Source organism: Aspergillus neoniger (genome assembly GCF_003184625.1).
Source record: "Aspergillus neoniger CBS 115656 unplaced genomic scaffold BO87scaffold_25, whole genome shotgun sequence".
Classification (NCBI taxonomy): domain Eukaryota; kingdom Fungi; phylum Ascomycota; class Eurotiomycetes; order Eurotiales; family Aspergillaceae; genus Aspergillus; species Aspergillus neoniger.
The window spans coordinates 280262-297348 of NW_020291153.1; the positions used below are offsets into that span (position 1 = coordinate 280262).

General features: G+C 49.5%; 9 protein-coding genes across 9 annotated transcripts; 3 read left to right on the plus strand and 6 right to left on the minus strand.

The window, feature by feature from the left end:
* Nucleotides 1–316: 316 nt before the first annotated feature.
* On the minus strand, nt 317–2275 carry cwc27 (putative peptidyl-prolyl cis-trans isomerase; the record flags this gene model as incomplete). The annotated part of the gene is made up of 1 exon (XM_025629043.1): nt 317–2275. The coding sequence occupies exon 1, from the start codon at nt 2042–2044 to the stop codon at nt 317–319; it is 1728 nt and encodes a 575-aa protein (XP_025477639.1). The 5' UTR covers nt 2045–2275.
* A 228-nt stretch (nt 2276–2503) lies between these two features.
* BO87DRAFT_440848 (DUF3431 domain-containing protein) lies at nt 2504–4085 on the minus strand (the record flags this gene model as incomplete). The annotated part of the gene is made up of 3 exons (XM_025627975.1): nt 3260–4085; nt 2608–3198; nt 2504–2549 (listed from the first exon to the last, which is right to left on the minus strand). The coding sequence occupies exons 1-3, from the start codon at nt 3652–3654 to the stop codon at nt 2504–2506; spliced, it is 1032 nt and encodes a 343-aa protein (XP_025477640.1). The 5' UTR covers nt 3655–4085.
* BO87DRAFT_113385 (histidine acid phosphatase) lies at nt 3962–5835 on the minus strand. Its single transcript, XM_025617893.1, has one exon. The coding sequence runs from the start codon at nt 5701–5703 to the stop codon at nt 4270–4272; it is 1434 nt and encodes a 477-aa protein (XP_025477641.1). The 5' UTR covers nt 5704–5835; the 3' UTR covers nt 3962–4269.
* A 1550-nt stretch (nt 5836–7385) lies between these two features.
* On the plus strand, nt 7386–8761 carry BO87DRAFT_427966 (aldo/keto reductase family protein; the record flags this gene model as incomplete). The annotated part of the gene is made up of 8 exons (XM_025627432.1): nt 7386–7454; nt 7511–7657; nt 7717–7821; nt 7872–8068; nt 8118–8202; nt 8260–8315; nt 8379–8524; nt 8586–8761. The coding sequence occupies 8 exons, from the start codon at nt 7386–7388 to the stop codon at nt 8759–8761; spliced, it is 981 nt and encodes a 326-aa protein (XP_025477642.1).
* A 247-nt stretch (nt 8762–9008) lies between these two features.
* Nucleotides 9009–10214, minus strand: BO87DRAFT_313358 (NAD(P)-dependent alcohol dehydrogenase; the record flags this gene model as incomplete). Its single annotated transcript, XM_025619615.1, has 3 exons — nt 9009–9284; nt 9360–9892; nt 9947–10214. The coding sequence occupies 3 exons, from the start codon at nt 10212–10214 to the stop codon at nt 9009–9011; spliced, it is 1077 nt and encodes a 358-aa protein (XP_025477643.1).
* Nucleotides 10215–10584: 370 nt separating this feature from the next.
* BO87DRAFT_408383 (NAD(P)-dependent alcohol dehydrogenase) lies at nt 10585–11749 on the plus strand (the record flags this gene model as incomplete). The annotated part of the gene is made up of 2 exons (XM_025626141.1): nt 10585–10731; nt 10793–11749. 2 exons carry the CDS (start codon nt 10585–10587, stop codon nt 11747–11749), a joined length of 1104 nt encoding a protein of 367 aa, XP_025477644.1.
* A 176-nt stretch (nt 11750–11925) lies between these two features.
* Nucleotides 11926–12690, minus strand: BO87DRAFT_313240 (tyrosine-protein phosphatase; the record flags this gene model as incomplete). Its single annotated transcript, XM_025619611.1, has 1 exon — nt 11926–12690. One exon carries the CDS (start codon nt 12688–12690, stop codon nt 11926–11928), a length of 765 nt encoding a protein of 254 aa, XP_025477645.1.
* An 803-nt stretch (nt 12691–13493) lies between these two features.
* Nucleotides 13494–14624, plus strand: BO87DRAFT_440853 (FPP/GGPP synthase family protein; the record flags this gene model as incomplete). Its single annotated transcript, XM_025627976.1, has 2 exons — nt 13494–13613; nt 13680–14624. The coding sequence occupies 2 exons, from the start codon at nt 13494–13496 to the stop codon at nt 14610–14612; spliced, it is 1053 nt and encodes a 350-aa protein (XP_025477646.1). The 3' UTR covers nt 14613–14624.
* Nucleotides 14625–15173: 549 nt separating this feature from the next.
* Nucleotides 15174–16815, minus strand: BO87DRAFT_313579 (MFS multidrug transporter; the record flags this gene model as incomplete). The annotated part of the gene is made up of 3 exons (XM_025619623.1): nt 15174–15313; nt 15363–15407; nt 15468–16815. 3 exons carry the CDS (start codon nt 16813–16815, stop codon nt 15174–15176), a joined length of 1533 nt encoding a protein of 510 aa, XP_025477647.1.
* Nucleotides 16816–17087: the final 272 nt, after the last annotated feature.

Genomic DNA, 17087 nt, shown 5'->3' on the forward strand with positions numbered 1-17087 from the left:
CATACCACGATTCTAATGATAGCGGCGCACGTTTTGTTCATAGTATGAATTAAATAAAATGACATTAGGTTCTCCTCTCTTGGTCTTAGTTGATTCGCTTTTCACGCTGGTTAGGATTGGATTTCGTGTGTCCTGTCTACATTGCTGGCTTGTTACTGACGGTAGTTGTGGATTGATTAGTAGTAGATGTATGTATGTTTGAGTTGTATTGACGTTCTATCCTCGTTCGATTCCGATATACCATGTAGAAGTAATAAGGGTTATAGTATAGTATGTATGCTACACATCAACTCATCATTGTCAATAGAAGAAAAAGTTACTTCCTCCCCTTCTCCCACTCCAAATCTCCCACCCTCCCTCTCTTCCTATCTCTCTCACGATCCCGTTCCATCATCCCCCTCTTCTTCCTCCCAGACCCGGACCCGGACGCAACAATATCCTTCTCCTTCTCCCGCGGATCAATCACCATCAAGCTATCCACGTCGTCCGGATGCTCCTTCTTCCATTTCAAATCCTTGCCCAGCGTATCTTTCCCGAAGCGGAGCTGGTGCGTTAACCAGCCTTGGTCTGTGTCATCGCCTAATTGGTTGTCTTCATTGCCTTCGGCGGCATCAGTGCCGGCTGCGTTGTTGTCAGACCAGGATTTGCATGATTGGCAGTTCACGATGAAGTGGAGGTCGCAGAGTTGAGATTCCTCGTCTTCCTCGTCTTCTTCTTTCTCTTTCTGGGGTTTGGGTTGTGGTTGTTTGCTGGTCGTAGTGGTGGTGGGGGTAGAGTCGGCGTTTTCGAGTTTCGCCTTGAAGGCATTGAACATCTTCAGTGCGGCGTTGTCGCTGGTACTGGAGAACCCTGTTATGCCGTTGCTGGCGCTGGTACTTGCTGAGGATCCGGGTGGTGGGCGTCTGCGGCCGCGGATGGCTGTTTGAGGGATCATGGCTTCCAAGGCGGACTTCTTGCGTTCTGTGTCTGACTCGGTGGTTACGGTGCGACGCATGGAAGCTTTCAGAGACTCAATCTCGGCGTTGGTTCGCTCGAGTTTGGACTTTTGTGCTGGCTGTTCTTCCGGCGTAGGAGAGCGTTCGGGAGACTCTGGATCGCGCAGAGGAAGTTGCGTCGCTGGGTCGGGATTCTTGGGTCGGTCAATGGGTGGAGGGGTGGGTGATGCGCGCTTGCGCGGTGGTGGTGACGGTGACGCCTTCCTTGCCTTGACCTTCTCCTTCTTCTTCTCAGCTGGCGCATCCCCATTCCCAGCTGTAGTATCCGTCACCAGCGCAGCATTATACTTCGGCTTCGCCGGCCTGACAGGCATCTCCTCACCCTCTTCACCCTCATCATCACCAAAGCTGAGCAGCGTCTTCCCTCCCTTCGCCTTGCCCTTCTTCTTCGCTTGCGCTGTCTTTTTCCCACCCTTCACTTCAGCAGTCGCAGTCGCAGAACTTCTCGCCGTCAAATCCCTCTTCACAATCTTCCCCTCCAACGGCCCCAACTCTCCCACGTCACACCCGGTAACCCTAATGGGATAAACCGGCCTCTCGGTCCCCTCGACCACCTCGCCCTCCGCAATCTTCAACACATTATAGATACTATCTCCCTCGATCCTCCCAAACAACGTACACTGCCCATTCAACTCCCGACTGGCATCCCCCAACGTAATGAAGAATTGACTCCCGTAGCTCCCGTCCTCGGCTTTCGCCATCCCAACCAATCCGCGCCGATTGAACCGTAACCGGCTGTGGAGTTCATCGCGCAGGACTACTTTCTCGTTCGGATCGCGCGCTGTCGGGTCGTATTCGAATTCGGGTTCTTCGTAGATGCTTGTTCCGCCTGAGCCAGTTCCCGTTGGGTCGCCACCTTGGAGGATGAAGTTGGGAATGATTCGGTGGAAGATTGTTCCTGTGTAGTAGTTGTCTTGGATGTGTTGGAGGAAGTTGCGGCATGTTAGGGGCGTTTGGGAGGCGAAGAGCGCGATGTGTAGGGGTCCTAGGGTTGTGTGCAGGGTTGCGGAGGCGGTGGCGGTGGGTTCGGTGTTGTAGTGTGTCGACATTTTGGTTCACGAGCGCACGGAGGCGTGCAGGTGTGAGGGTGTTGGGGTGGTGGTTGTTTGGTGATAGTGATAAGTGGCAGCTGGAGCTGCGCGATTGGGGAGTTCCGTGTAGCTAGGTAGGTGGATAGGTGGCAGTTGTTGAATTGATAGGGTTAATTTCAATTCATTAAATTCAAGGAGGAGGTGACGACCCGAAATAGGGTCCGTGGTGCGAGGGAGCGCGTGCGGAGGTGAAGTCGGAGATGAAGTTGAAGCAGTTGGAAATTTGCGTGGGTCACGCACGTCATGTCGCGCCGGCGCGGCGGTAGTATTAATAGCGTAGCTCCCCTCCGCTTGATCTATTCTACAACTAAACCCCTCCTTGTACCACTACTGCTGCTGCTGCTGCTCTCGATATGAGCATAACTGACTATATTAATCTAGTATCCCTATTTCATTATGGAGCTACATCAACGAAAATCACAACCCATAAACATCCTCAAAACACTTGGCCGTATCAGGACAACTAACACCAGTCAGCAAACACATCACCCCAAGCATTGACAAACATGAACTCGACTTACTATACAGCCTCCCTCCCAAAAATAACATGCCACAATGACCCCATCAACTGCTCAATCTCCTCATCTTTCAACTTCGTCTCCATCACCCACTGCTGATACCTCATATACTCCTCCCTGGGTCGCTTGTGCACCTGCTCCCTCGACACCGCAAACTGTCCACAATACGGCGTCGCAATCATCTCCGGCACACCAGTGCTATTGAATACAGTCTTCCAGATGACCGGATACTCCTGTTCAATCGTTGTGACTTGCGCACTAGTCTCGTTGGCATCAGAAACCGGACGGATCACGTTCCCGCACTCGTCATCTGAACTGGAACCAGAACTACTGCTAGTAGTACAGCGGAGATTAGCGAACCCGTTCTTCTGCACAAATTCGCGTCGGAGAAAAGTAACGGCTGCCACGTTCCCGTAGTCGCGGAACTCGGTGTGACCTGGTTTGCGGTGGTTGTGCAGGAACACAATCGTCGCGGGCAGATGGTGGTAGTGGTCGATGATGTACTGAAGGTAGACGGTGCTGGCTTTGCCTTTGTTTTTGGGGATGCTGAGGGGGTGGCGCCGGTCGTCGCGCGTGTAGATTGCGTGGCGCCAGCTGGAATTGTCAATGGTGATACAAGAAGTATGGATGAAGTGTAGGGGGGGTGAGCGCTCACTCGGGCAATTCATTGATGAGCCAGTCAGGTCTTTCGAACTTGAGTCGCCCGACGACAATGACACCGTCAATGGGTGTCTGCGTCGTGTCCAGCATGTTGTCGATGACCCATTGAGGGGATGCAGTGTCCTTCTGGTATGAAGGGAGGAGGTCCGTTATCGAAGGACGCTTCTTCCTACCCATTGATGGGGAGGGCGTTGCTGAAGGGGTGTGCGATACGTCTGCAATATCCGGCTGTATAGACTGGGTAGGTTTGCTGGATTGATATTCATCCTCCAGAGGATTTGTTTCGGGGATAACCTCCTGCTGTTGCTGGACTGTGCTCACTTGCGATCCGACCCAGAGTACAGTGAGGACCAACAGAGCGGCCATCGTTAAGCGGATAAGGACCTGCATGGTTGAGTAGATGCTGGGCCTGTAAGACTGGCTGCGGGTGTCGCGTTCGCGGGCTGGAGAGCGCACCGGAGTCCCTCATGGAGATTGACTGTAGATGTGTCTGGAGTGGTAGTCGTAAGGAGAGAAGAGTGCCTCGTCATCGAAGAAACTTCGCGATTGTATCCAGAACAGCCGAGGTCATGATGTAACGGCTTAGGTGTCGCGATGGCGGGCCTCCCCGTGGTGGAACCAGAAGTGCATCCATCCATGGTTCAGGGTGTTCGTCGCATCCAGGCCTCGACCCAATTTTTGATGCAATCTACTTTGAAGATGTGGTTACCGGAAATGAGACGGTTCAGCTATTGACAAAGAGTCCGAGGTGGAAGAGGAAATAGCTACGAGGAATATTTGGTGCGGCGCAGAATATTGGAATGACGGCAGCGTCAGCTTGGTAGAATATCATAAAGACTGTAGTGCTAATGTAGGCTCATTATAACTCGGACCAGGATCCCGATACGAAGCCAGTTATTGGTTTAAAAAGTAGCACAAGACTGGAAATCACGATGCTCCAGCCATCATAAAATCATCGCTCATCCAAACTCATCAAGAATACATGCTCACTGCTTTTAGTCTCTCCTAAGAGGTCTTGTCTTCCTCGTCGGCAGCTGCGTTCTGTGCAACTGCGCCTTTCTTGGTAATGCGGAATCCTCCCACGAGAAGGAGGAGCGCCTCTGCACCAAGAATGACCGCCAAAGTTACCATTGCACCGATAACACCCGCTACCGGCCGGGAGATACCACTGCTTGACTTCTGCGGAGGCGTAGAAGTAGAGGTAGTGTTGGAGCTGGTCGAGTAAGACGCACATTGACCATCAGTGTTACCACATGCCTGGCACCACTGCGACTGCGATGTGACGGCAATCTTCGTGCTCAGACGCTCAAAGTCGGACCAGGGAATGGTGGCACTTGACCGGCCGTAAAGTGGGTACTCAGTAGGGCTATCGTTCTTTGACTCATTGAGTGTACCGTTATGGAAGACGAATCGCACACTGATGTCGGAAGTGGAAGGAAATTCACTTGAGGTTGAGTTCGTCACCAGTTCCCATGCCATAGAGGAAGCATAGTCGGGAATTCCAGTGAAGTTGACGTCCGCAGCAGGGAGTTGTGCCAGACCAAAGTAGGAGAGGAACGTGCCGTAGGAGCCGAACTGAATATTCAGCTTGGTTTTCCCCTTGGATGTGATCGTCTTGTTCAAGCCTTGAAGAACGTCACCTGCCAGCATGGCGCCTGCTACGGCTCGGACGGGCTCAGACGAGTTGTAAGCCAGGTTGTATTGCTCAATGTTAGCCAGCAGGAAGGCCTGGTGGAGTTGCTCTGCTGTTGGCACATTGGTGGTATTGTGAATGGACCCGACATTAAGGTAGTCAAAAATGGTGTAGGCATTCTTGAAGCTCATTGAAGATTCGGAGAAGGTACTGTTCAATAGCGACGAAAGCGATTGATAGAAATCGGTGGTAGAATTAAGAAGTGAATTATACGAGGACGAGCTGTAGTAGTTGTTGCTGCTGACTTCCGCATTCTGGCAATTGGTCGCACTCTGCAGCCAGGTGGTGTCCTCGCTGTTTGATCCCGAGTCGGTCATGGACAAGGGGATCAGCTGGTACCCATTCAGGGGAGAGTCGACGACTGTTCCATCAGCCAAGGTCTCGTTGGCTGACGAGCCGACAGGCGGATAGACTCCTTGCAAAAATCCTGTGGCAGAATTTTGCAGCACATCGTCAGACGGGGTAGAGGCACTGATCTGGCTCAGCTTGACAATGTCTTCACTGATATTTTGGATCTGCAGAGAGGAGTCCGAATCAATGTAGCGGCTCCGCCAGTAGGTACCAGTGGTATAGACCTCACGGTAACCCAGATCGGTCAATTCCGTGTCCTTCAGCACCTTAGCCGTGCGGTCTCCATGCCGAGCAAAGATGTAAGCACCTAGCACCTTCTCAGCAGATGCTGGAAGGGCCAGAGACATGACCATCAAGGCCAGACAGAGACCAGAAGATTGCGAAGAAGTGCGCATGATGAGCCAAGCGTGGTGTCACTGGGAGGAGAACTGAGGGGAAGTAGCAGACTATCTATAAAGGGCGTAAAGACATGCATGCATGGGGGGACTTAGAAGAAACCCCGCGGAGAAGGCTCTTATCATGATGACTCGCCCACGGCGGGGTCCGCGAGAGTGTTTCCCGGAAAGGCAGGATTGGAGAGGGAAAGAAGGACCGACAGGGTTGAGCCAGTCTAGACCCGGATGCAGATGGAGGCAATCCGTGGACGAATCGTTGGGCTGGTTGGCTTGAATAGCCCGCCTTGGCTGTAGCCGGTCTCTTGGCTGTCACGAAGAGTCAACAGAAGAGACATTAAAGGTAATTGAGTTTAATAAGCGAAATCAAGCATACTCTAGATAAGCGATAGTATATGTCAAGATGGGTATCGAGATAGAAAGTCAATGGATGTCTGAGAGGTGTTGTTGGGGACTTAATCTTTCCCCAGACCATGAGCTGTTCTCAAATGCCGAGGAGAAGCAAAACAGGGCTCTTTCCCCACTTTTGACTTTTGGAGTCCCTGCAGTATAGGGCGGAGATGTTGACCAATGATTTCACGCTTGCAAAACACTGAAGATTCCGAGTGGCATCACATGACTACAGTGGTATGATATTGCTCTGCCACTTATTATTACGCATAATTTAATTTACATGTCTTTCCTGGCCCTAAAACCTGAGTGAGATTGGCCTACGGCTTAAGCTCTGAATTCTTTAGTCAACAGGAGATATCTATCATACCGTCTGAGTCTGCTCTTATTTCACTCTTCTCTGATCTATGTTCCCTATCCTCATTAACACTCATGTTTCTTTGCCAGATTGCAGACACCGAAGACCTGTATCAAGTGAATACTAATTATTGTGGTGTGTTTGTTACTATATTTTCTGCTAACATACTTTACTGGGCGAGGACTAACACATCAGATACAACAAGGTGGGAAGATAACTGTTACAGCAGAATCGCGGATGGAATCACCTACGCATCTGATGCACAAGGGTACTCCCGGGTGCAACCGCGGGAGTAGATCTGCTTGAGGATATGGTGATCAATCCCAAAATATTAATCTTTAGTTAGTATCCAGGTAGATCATGCTTCTCCGCTACCCTGTGGCACCTGAAGCACTCCTTCTATATACGCCAAATTGCGAGTTGCGCAGCTCTCAATAACATGGACTATTGCATTGCTATCGACCTGTCCACTGCGACTATAGCGTGTGCCGAGCACCTGGATCTATACAATCGGAACCTATGGAGGCCTGCTTCAACACCTTTAGCCGTTCCGACAAACTTGAAATCTTCATCCTGATTTTGCGTTATATCTGCTTCTCATTACCTTATGGGATTCCTACGGGAAAATAACTACTATGGATATTGGCGATCTCTTCCACTGCCCCACAGCGTGGGATATTATCCTATGGGAAGCTCGGAAAATAGCCCGGAAAAGCATCCGGATACCCTACTACTTTTCCGACAACCGCATTATTTATACGCGATCTATATTCTTCCTACTCGAAGAAATGTAACCTCAAAATAGACGATAGTTATATCATTACTACCTCCGCATAGTTGCTCAAATATACACTTCCCACCGTTCGCACTCTCATTTACTGTGGCCCTTCTACTCTTTCCAACAAGTCACCTACTATAAAACATCGGTTTTATAAAGATGGCATTAGGTCGCACCTTCAAGCTCAACACAGGCTACGACATGCCTGCCGTTGGCCTAGGAACGTGGGTACGTCAATTACCTTTACGCAAAATGAATCCTGTTCATGCCTGACGGATAAATAGCAATCGAAGAAAGACGAAGTCCGCGATGCCGTCATCGCAGCCTTGAAATGCGGCTATCGGCACATCGACGCGGCAGCAGTGTACGGCAATGAACAAGAAGTGGGTGATGGGATCAGACAGTCTGGCGTTCCGCGGAAGGGCATTTTCGTAAGCAATGCCTCAAACCGAATCAGAGTACATGATACATCGCTAACATGTATATGTAGCTTACCAGCAAGCTATGGAACACCCACCACCATCCTGAGAACGTCGAAGAGGCTGTGGATATATCGCTCGCTGATTTGCAGACTGATTATCTTGATCTGTATCTTGTATGTTGACGATGCGTCCAAGCTGTTGAAGTGGTGCTAAGAAATGTTAGATCCACTGGCCTGTCGCTTTCAGATACTCAACAACCACTATCCAGCCCGTTAATGAACAAACGGGTCTGATTGATGTCGTGGATGTTCCGATCAAGGATACATGGGCTGCTATGGAGAAGCTAGTCGAGAAGGGGAAAGTTCGCTCGATCGGAGTGAGCAACTTTACTCGCGAGAAGATTGAGGAGTTGTTGAAGACGTGAGTGTGCTTGTTACTATGTCTGTAACAAAGCTGACAGTATCCATAGAGCGAAGATAACCCCCGCAGTCAACCAGATCGAAGCTCACCCGTTTCTTCAGCAGAAGGATCTGCTGGAGTGGTCGACGCAGAAGGTAAGATACTCCACATTTTTGACACAATGACTCTCATACTAAGTTGACAATGTACAGGGAATCGTAATAGCAGGCTACTCCCCTTTAGGCAACAACATCTATAACATCCCCCGGTATGCACCCCATATACATCTCCCCACCCCCTATAAATCACCGACTGATTAACATGAAATCAGCGCCGTCGACGACCCCCACGTCATCGAAACAGCCAAGAAACTAAACAAGACCCCCGCACAAGTCCTAATCAGCTGGGCCGTGCAGCGCGGAACAGTCGTGCTTCCCAAGTCCGTGACCCCAGAGAGAATTGAGAGTAACTTCCAAGGTAATCCCCATGTTTGCTCTCACCTCCAAAACCTTCCTATATGCTGATATGCACTAATCAGACTTCATCCTCCCCGACGACGCATTCTCGACTATCCAGTCACTGGAGCGACATCAGAGAATGAATTTCCCGGCTAGAATTGGAGTGGATATCTTCTCGGAGGTAGGTGAGGAGAGTGTGAAGAAGAGTGCGCTTGCTTGGGCGGAGGAGCAGAGGGTATTGAAGGCGAAGGCTTAGTTCTAGAAATAGGTCATCTTAGTTCAGGCTATGGTGAGGGGTCGTATGTGTGGTTCTGCTGACGTTTGCAGACGGATGTACATCACAAGGCAATTCGAAGATAGTTTGGTAGAGATATGGTTACCTTGATTCAACTTGATGAGAAGTAGTAAGCCTATCACCAAGGATCCTAGGATCGAACTATGTCCTCGGCTAATTCATTCAAGTCAACACAGTTATAGTTATCTATTTTTCACTACATCTATATTTAATCATCCAAAATCTGCACCTTAATCGCCCCCGAACGAGGGTTACTAGCCGTATCAAACGCCTGCAACCCCTCCTCCAGCTTATACCGATGTGACACCAACGGCTTGAGATCAATCATACCCGCAGCGACCAGAGCGATCGACTTGGGGTAGATATCATGGTACCTGTACTGGAACTTGAGGTTGATTTCCTTGGCGGACATGTGCATGAACGGGATGTTCTGGAAGTCTTTCCCGACTCCGATCACGAACACGGTGCCTCCGAAGCGGGTTGCCTGTATCAATCAGTCAGTCACCTATCACCGGAGACACAGACATATGTGGATTAGAGAAAGGGAGGGAGGACATACATATATACCAGCATGCACACTACTCTCCGCACCCGTACACTCCATCACAAGCTTCGCCTCCTGTCCCAGCTCGGATATGATCCGTTGACCAAGATCCGCCGAGCTCTCGCCCCTCTCTACCTTGACTGGTCGGACGCGGGGCACCAGCTCCTTTGCTTTCGCGAGACGGTTCTCATCGAGGTCGGTGATGACGATGGGCTCAGCGCCAGCAGCGTTGGCGGCGAGTAGAGTGACCAGACCGATGGGTCCAGCGCCGCAGATAACGAGTGGATCGGCGAGTCGTAATCCAGAGCGATCAATACCCGCCAGCGCGACGGTCAGTGGCTCGAGGAGAGAACCCTCTTCGAAGGAGACGTGGTCGGGGATCTTGTGGAGCCAGGCCTCAGGGTGGGCGTGGTATCTGCGCAGAGTACCATGGTGCGGGGGTGTGGAGAAGAAGACCACGTCCGGACAGGCGTGGTAGAGACCTGTTCGGCAGAAGTCGCAGGTGGGTTTGGAGCAGGGGACGCCGCATTCGAGGGCGACGCGGTCACCTGGAGGTTGGAATGGTTAGTGGGTGGTCATATGTAGGGTGGTGATGGATTCACCGGGCTTGAAGCGTGTAACAGCCTCGCCGACTTGCAGTACCACGCCGGCACTCTCGTGCCCTAGTCCGTTGTCGCCCGTCACGATCATGGGCCCGATATGGCCATGTTTCCAGAAGTGCACATCAGAGCCACAGATTCCGGTCGCGCGAACGTGCACTAGGCACTCGGTTGGTGCGATCTTGGGGATTTCGCATTCCACTAGCCGCAGGTCGTTGGCTGGGCTGGTGTGGATGGCGTAGTTGGTAGGTTTTTGTTGGAGGATCTCCATTGTGTTAGATGTGCGCAACGTTGTAGGAGGAGAATTCTCCTTGAAAGGGTTGGGGAAGTGCCATATTTATGTGATTTATCTCTCCTTTGGATCTCATTTTTGCCATACTTCAAAAATTAGACGGCGATACCCCCGAGACGCGGGGGAATCGATGGACAACTGGACAAATGTGGGGTAGTGGTGGGGAAGGGCTTTCGGGGATATTTCCAGCCTGTGGCACCGTTGATTCGTTCGGCGATAGCGCCGGGCCAATCGCCGCTCAAGCTGTATGCAATGTGAGACGATGTTTGATCTATAAGATTAGACCAAAGCAGTGCATGGATGCATAGACCAAAAATCTCTCGGATTAATCATAATCAAGGATACCAATATGACAACACCGCAGCCATCGGTAAACCGTGCGTTGGTTTTGCACCCGGGCGGCACTTTCACCTACTCTGAGCGCGAAATCCCGACTATAGAATCCGATCGGGATGTTCTTGTCCGCGTGGTGGCCACCGGTCTCTGTGGTTCAGATGTACGTGTGTGTTTCTTCTCATCTATGATAGATATAATCTTCTGACACCGTCTTCACGCAGATCCATTACTGGCAGCATGGAAAGCTCGGTCGATACGAAGTCACCCAGCCCCTTGTTCTCGGCCACGAGTCCTCCGGCGTGATCGTGGCTACAGGAAGCAATGTCGATGCACTGAAAGTCAACGACCGTGTAGCCTTGGAGCCTGGAATCTCCTGCAACGTCTGCTCGTACTGCCGCAGCGGCAGATACAATCTCTGCACGTCCATGCAGTTTGCTGCCACACCCCCCGTCAACGGTACCCTGTGCACCTATTATCGGGTTCCCGCTCAATGCTGCTATAAGCTGCCCGACACTGTCTCCTTTCGTGATGGTGCGCTGGTCGAACCCTTGAGTGTCGCAGTACATGCCTGTCGTTTGGGAGGCGATATGCAAAATCGCAGTGTGGTGGTATTTGGTGCTGGTCCGGTCGGATTACTTTGCTGTGCCGTGGCTGCTGCGTTTGGAGCTAGTACGGTGGTTGCTGTTGATGTTGTGGAGGAGAGACTAGAATGTGCGCGTCGTTATGGCGCAACGCATACTTATCGGATGCAGACAGCCCAGGCTGAGGGGGGTAGTAGTAATGAAGCGCAGATTCGTGCTCTCACGGGTTTACCTGAGGGCGTTGATGTTGTTCTTGATGCCTCAGGGGCAGAAGCTTGTCTTGCGTGTGGGATTGACGTCCTTGCATCTGGAGGTACTTTTGTGCAGGTTGGACTAGGAAAGCCTACTGTGGCCTTCCCGGTTGGAATGGTCTGCGATAAGGAGATCGCCTTCAAGGGGAGTTTTCGGTATGGGCCGGGCGACTATAGATTGGCTATTGGACTGCTGAGTTCTGGACGGGTCCGGGTTGATGGCTTGGTGACGCATGAGTTTGACTTTGAGAAGGCGGAAGAGGCGTTCAAGAATGTTGTGGCACGGAAAGGGATCAAGAGTGTTATATATGGACCATCGGTTGATAGCCATATGCGGATGGCATAATGCCTTAGATAGTGAATTGGACTTACAAAATCTGAATGCATCAAGGATTGTGCTTAGTGTGGTTCCAAGTCTATTGAGGTAGAGAAGGGATGTAAAGAAAGGACGTAGGGACCGAAACGTGAAACTAAGAAACGTATATGTCATTCAAAGCCATTTCTACACTCTACAGAATGTGGTTAGAGATTCTCCATCAGATTGCTGTAGATCGTGTCATAATCAACATCACTAAATCCAAGCGACGACAGATAACCCCGACCCTCACGATACGTCTCTCTCAGGTAAGAAAGGAACAGCTTCATAGAGCCCGGGAGTGCCTTGAAATGATTCTCAAGGGCAATTGGTGAAACGGAAATCCCGCCCATAAAAGCAGTTTGGAAAAGTTTCGCTTTTCTCTCGTGGATAATATCCTTAATCTCGTCCTGCGATAAAGTGTAGTCGTAGATTATATCCGTCTCCCACACACCAAGGACGAACAAGAGCAGAGAGATAAAGACACCTGTTCGGTCCTTTCCAAGCTCACAGTGCACTAGCACAGGGCACGACGGATTATCTCTGATAAACTCGAATATAGCTCTGAAAGACTTCACCGAGTTATTGGCGGTATGGATGTATAAGCGAGCGACAGATTCCGCTGGTGATGTAGATATTCCCTCGAAATAGGTCTGGAGGGTTTCACGATCAGGGTTCGCGACGGCGGGCAAAGACACAACAGCTCCATCAAGCAGCACCTTTGGCATTTTGTGTTCCACTGTGCTTCTGAGATCGAAAATAGTTTTGATTCCTAGTTGTGACTGAAGTATACGAGCCCCGGGATGCCCAATAGAATCCAAGTTTGCTGAGCGATATATCACGTCTTTGCGCATGCACCGGTGGGATGAAACTTGGTAGCCCCCCACGTTCCGCAAATTCCATAGCCCAAGATCCTGGTATGTTTTCGACATTTCGTCAGTTGAAGTGTTACATGTGCGGGGTGCTAAAATGTTTGGGAAATGAATGAAGGACTTGGAAGACAACTGCAATGTGACGGTGGGAGAATTTCCTTTAACAATGTTTTGCAGATAACGTATACATAGATTAGCAATATATCCTATAGTAAAAAGTAGCTTGTAAATAAATTATACATAATCCCTTGCTCCTGCTGGCACAAAATCCTACTCATTACATCAAAACACATAGGAACTCATGCAAAAGTATGTTGAAAAACCGGCAAACTGCATGTTATAGCAAGGCATGCCAAAAGTTTAATGCCCTTTAAGGGAAGACAACTGCAATGTGACGGTGGGAGAATTTCCTTTAACAATATCTTACAGATAAGGTATGCGTAAGTCAGCGAATTCGGGTATATCCTATTGTAAAAAGTAGCTTGTGAATGAATTGTGCATAATCCCTTGCTCCTACTAGGGTAAACTTCTACCCATTATATCAAGGCACATAGGAACTCATGCAAGAGTGTATTGAAAAACCAGCAAACTACATGTTGTGGCAAGGCATGCCGAAAGTTTAATGCCCTTTAAGGTTTGGAAGAGTGTACACAAGACCGTTGAAGGTGCGGGACAGGGCACTATCCTTGCGTTTTGTGGAGTACGTTACAACTTATAAGCAAATGTTCAGCGCCATCAGGGAGTATTGATGCTGGACCACGGTTTGCTATCAAGCCTACTTTCATTCATCATAAATAGTAACGAGACCTACTCTGGGGAGTTTTACAGCTATTCCTTACCTCGGGAGTGACAGACCAGGCATGATGGCTTTTACAGTTGATCGAAACAAGTTTGACCCTGTCCTCACGGAGCTCGTGGAGAATGCCAAGGAGCATTTTGGTTCGAATGGGGCATCTGGTGAGGTAATAAACCATGTTGAGAAGGTAAGACCATGATAGGACATCTTCCAACAAGGGCTATCAGAGTTGATTGATCTCTTTTGAATATAGTGCTTTTACGAGGACTTAGGAAATGGCAAAATGTTTCGCGCTCTCTCTGTACCACAAACCGGTCTATCGACCCTGGATCGTCCTATAACGGAACAGGAGTTGCACGACCTCAGTATACTTGGATGGCTCGTAGAAGTGCTCCAAGCCTATATCTTAATTCATGACGACATCATGGATAACTCATTGACCCGTCGAGGCAAGCCGTGTTGGTATAGACGTACATCAGTCGGGATGAAGGCTGTCAATGACGGATGTCTGCTCAAGTCGTCTATATATATTCTGTTCAAGCAACACTTCCAGAAACACCCAGCATATCTAAAAATAATGGAGACTTTTCACGAATTCGCTTTCTTGACTGAAATTGGACAAGAATGTGACGGCATTGCTTCCGATAACCGGAGCACCGAACAATGGAACATGGCAGAGTATGATACTATATGCGAGTTGAAGGGGGGATACTACAGCTTTTACCTATCCGTTCTTCTTGCCTTGCAGTATTTACAACTCGACACGCCCAATAATATCCAGCAAACACGGGATATTCTTGTCCCGCTGGGCAGCTTTTACCAGTTTCAGAATGAGTATCTTGACATCTTCGGCACCCACCGTCTGACCGGGAAGATTGGCACCGACGTACAGGAGAATAAGTGCTCCTGGGTTATTATTCAGGCATTGCGGATGTGTTCTACCGAACAGCGGCATATCCTGCTTGAGAATTACGGTCAGCCAAGTCGAGATTCGGCGATGGAATGCCAGCGGATCTTCGAACTTCTGCCTCTGAGGGAGGAGTATAGGTCAAGGGAAGACCGTGTCTTTGGCAGGCTGGAAGCTAGTATATGCAACTTGGATGAGAGCGAGGGCTTGAGAAAAGGCATCTTTGACATTCTTCTTGGCTCTGTTCGTGGAGTGACAAGGCAGCAAGCATCGAATTGAAAAACCACTGGGAAAAGCGGAAATATGAATGGGATATAATAGTGTGTTGGGACACATATTTCTCCGTCGCCCGATTGACTAGACGAGATACTGTATCGTTTATAGTCTTGACTTTAGTGCGCCGATGATATATATTTTACATCTTGAATGTTAGCTTCCTGGACTATTCATTATATTATTATTTATGTTTTACATTTTCTTATTCAGGTAAAATGAGACATATTGCCAGTAATGACTTTCCTTGACAGACACCAAGACTACCCGATCGACCGACTCTCTATACCCCTTACAGGCATCCCTCCGCTATGTCACTTCAATCTCCGTACATAAATCAATTATGTTTCACTGCATCTATGACAGTGACCACAGTAGATGAGGGATGGAACGTTGACTTGATAGTGCTGGACAAATCCTGTGACCAGGCGCATTGCTAAATTTCCTGGCTAGCATGCGCGAATTTCAATTCGGAAGTAGCATACCACCTAACGCAAGGTCTTAAGGTATCATGTCTCATAACATATCCAAATAACACCATTGGCCAACACTAGTGTATTGCTAGCACTACTTTCTGTGTTCCATTGTTGCGTGTATGTCTGTCCTAGCGTGCAATAGCTTCTGGGCGAACGGTGATCGTTTGCGAAGGGTAGGTCCATAGAAGTAGACGACATAAATTGTCGCGACAAGGACTAAGGATATGCAGACTATAGTTTGGATCAGTAATTTGCTGCAGCAGGACCAAAAGTTGCTTACATAGAATCGTCGACGCATATTCCAAATGATAGTTCCCACCAATATCTGATGGATTTGTCAGCCACTATACACAGGCAAACAGGTCTACATTGAGGGTTGCCATACTTTCATAAAAGGGCGTCGCAGGTACAGTCAACACACCAGCCAAAAAATCTCTAGCCCACCCATTACCTCCTGTAGCAGACGCCGAGTAGGGACCATAAGCACAAATCATGTAGTCGATGGTGGCCATGAAAATGCTAAAGTTGGCAATTCCGACCAAAGCTGAAAAGAACATACTGCCAATCCAATGTGCCTGCGGAAGACTTGTCCATGCAAAACCAATAAGTCCAATGGGAAGACACGGGGCAGTGTAAAGAAGCCACCAGAGTCGAGATTCGTATTGGGCCCTCTCGTCGTTGGGCTTGCTGCGACGTTCGTGAATGTTGCGTTTGATCACTGGGATGACCATGATCCAGGTGATAACGTAGCCTATCATGATGGGAAGAAAGGAAAGACCAACAGCAACGGCACTGAAGTTCCATTGTGCGTACACGAGTCCGAAGGATTGAATGAATATAAAGATCAGAGCGTCAGTAAAGCCACTTAGCAGGGAGAGACACAGCACGATGGGCTCGGTGAGCAGCATGTGGAACGGTCGAAGCCAGGTCCCGACAATCTCCTTCCCTGAGAAGTGGTCCTTGAGAGGTATCAATTCAGTCGGGCCGTACACATTCTCCCCCTTTTCTCGCCGCCGCTTGGCAATCCTATCAATCATAACCGATGTCCTTGTTTCTGGAACGAGGATCAAATGAGCCAGCTGGACGAAGCCACCGAAGATAAGCTGGATCCAGATGTTCCATCGCCACGGGAGGTATGCTTCCACGAAGCCCCCGACCACAGGACCAAGGACTGATCCACCAACAGACGAAAACACCACACATGCCACTGCATACTGCTGGTCTTCAGGCTCCCATAGATCTGCTATCATTCCCAACGTCACGGAGCCGCCGGCTGTACAGATCCCACCAAGAGCCCGACCAACCATGATGGTAGCAAAGTTGGGAGCAATACCGACGGGGATTTGCCATATGTTGACCAGGAAAAGACTCAGTTGAAGGATAGGTTTCCGGCCCATCTCTTCACTCCAGGGTGCCCAGAGCTCACACCCGAAGGCATATAAGATGAGAAAGATCATTGCACCGCAACGAGCCGCCTGCTTGCTCACGTTGAATTCTTCGGAGATTCCGGATATGGCATTGGAGTAAAGGCTGGTATTGAAGTTCATGGTTGTCTGCACGAGGAATATGACAATGATTATCGTCCATTTTTTAGAGGATGGGAACGAAAATCCAAGTTCTGAGTAGCAATCGGCTTCGGTGAGGATCTTTGAGCGTGATGCGGATTCGATCTCGTCACACGTAGGCTGCTGAGAGGCAACCTTTCGGTGGCAACCAGTTGAGGGGGCCGACATGCCTGTGAAGGGTAAAACTCATGAAAATAGAAATAGGGTGTGACTAAAGATGGGAACAAACTGTGAAAGGAATGAGAAGAAGAACCCTCAGCAGAGTATGAGGAGGGAAAAAAAGAAAGAAGAGCACCATATACGAAGAAGGAAAGGCGTTTTATATTACCCCAGAACCCCAGACATAGCCCCCGCATAGGCTGTCAATTCGGCATTCATGCCAATGTTTTACGATGGGCACCCCCAGTTTCTTGCCTAGTCCCGGTCCAATATTGTCCGAG

Bases quoted from the DNA above. Each gene is read 5' to 3' on its own strand.
- BO87DRAFT_113385 (XM_025617893.1), bottom strand. From the start codon at position 5,703: ATGCGCACTTCTTCGCAATCTTCTGGTCTCTGTCTGGCCTTGATGGTC.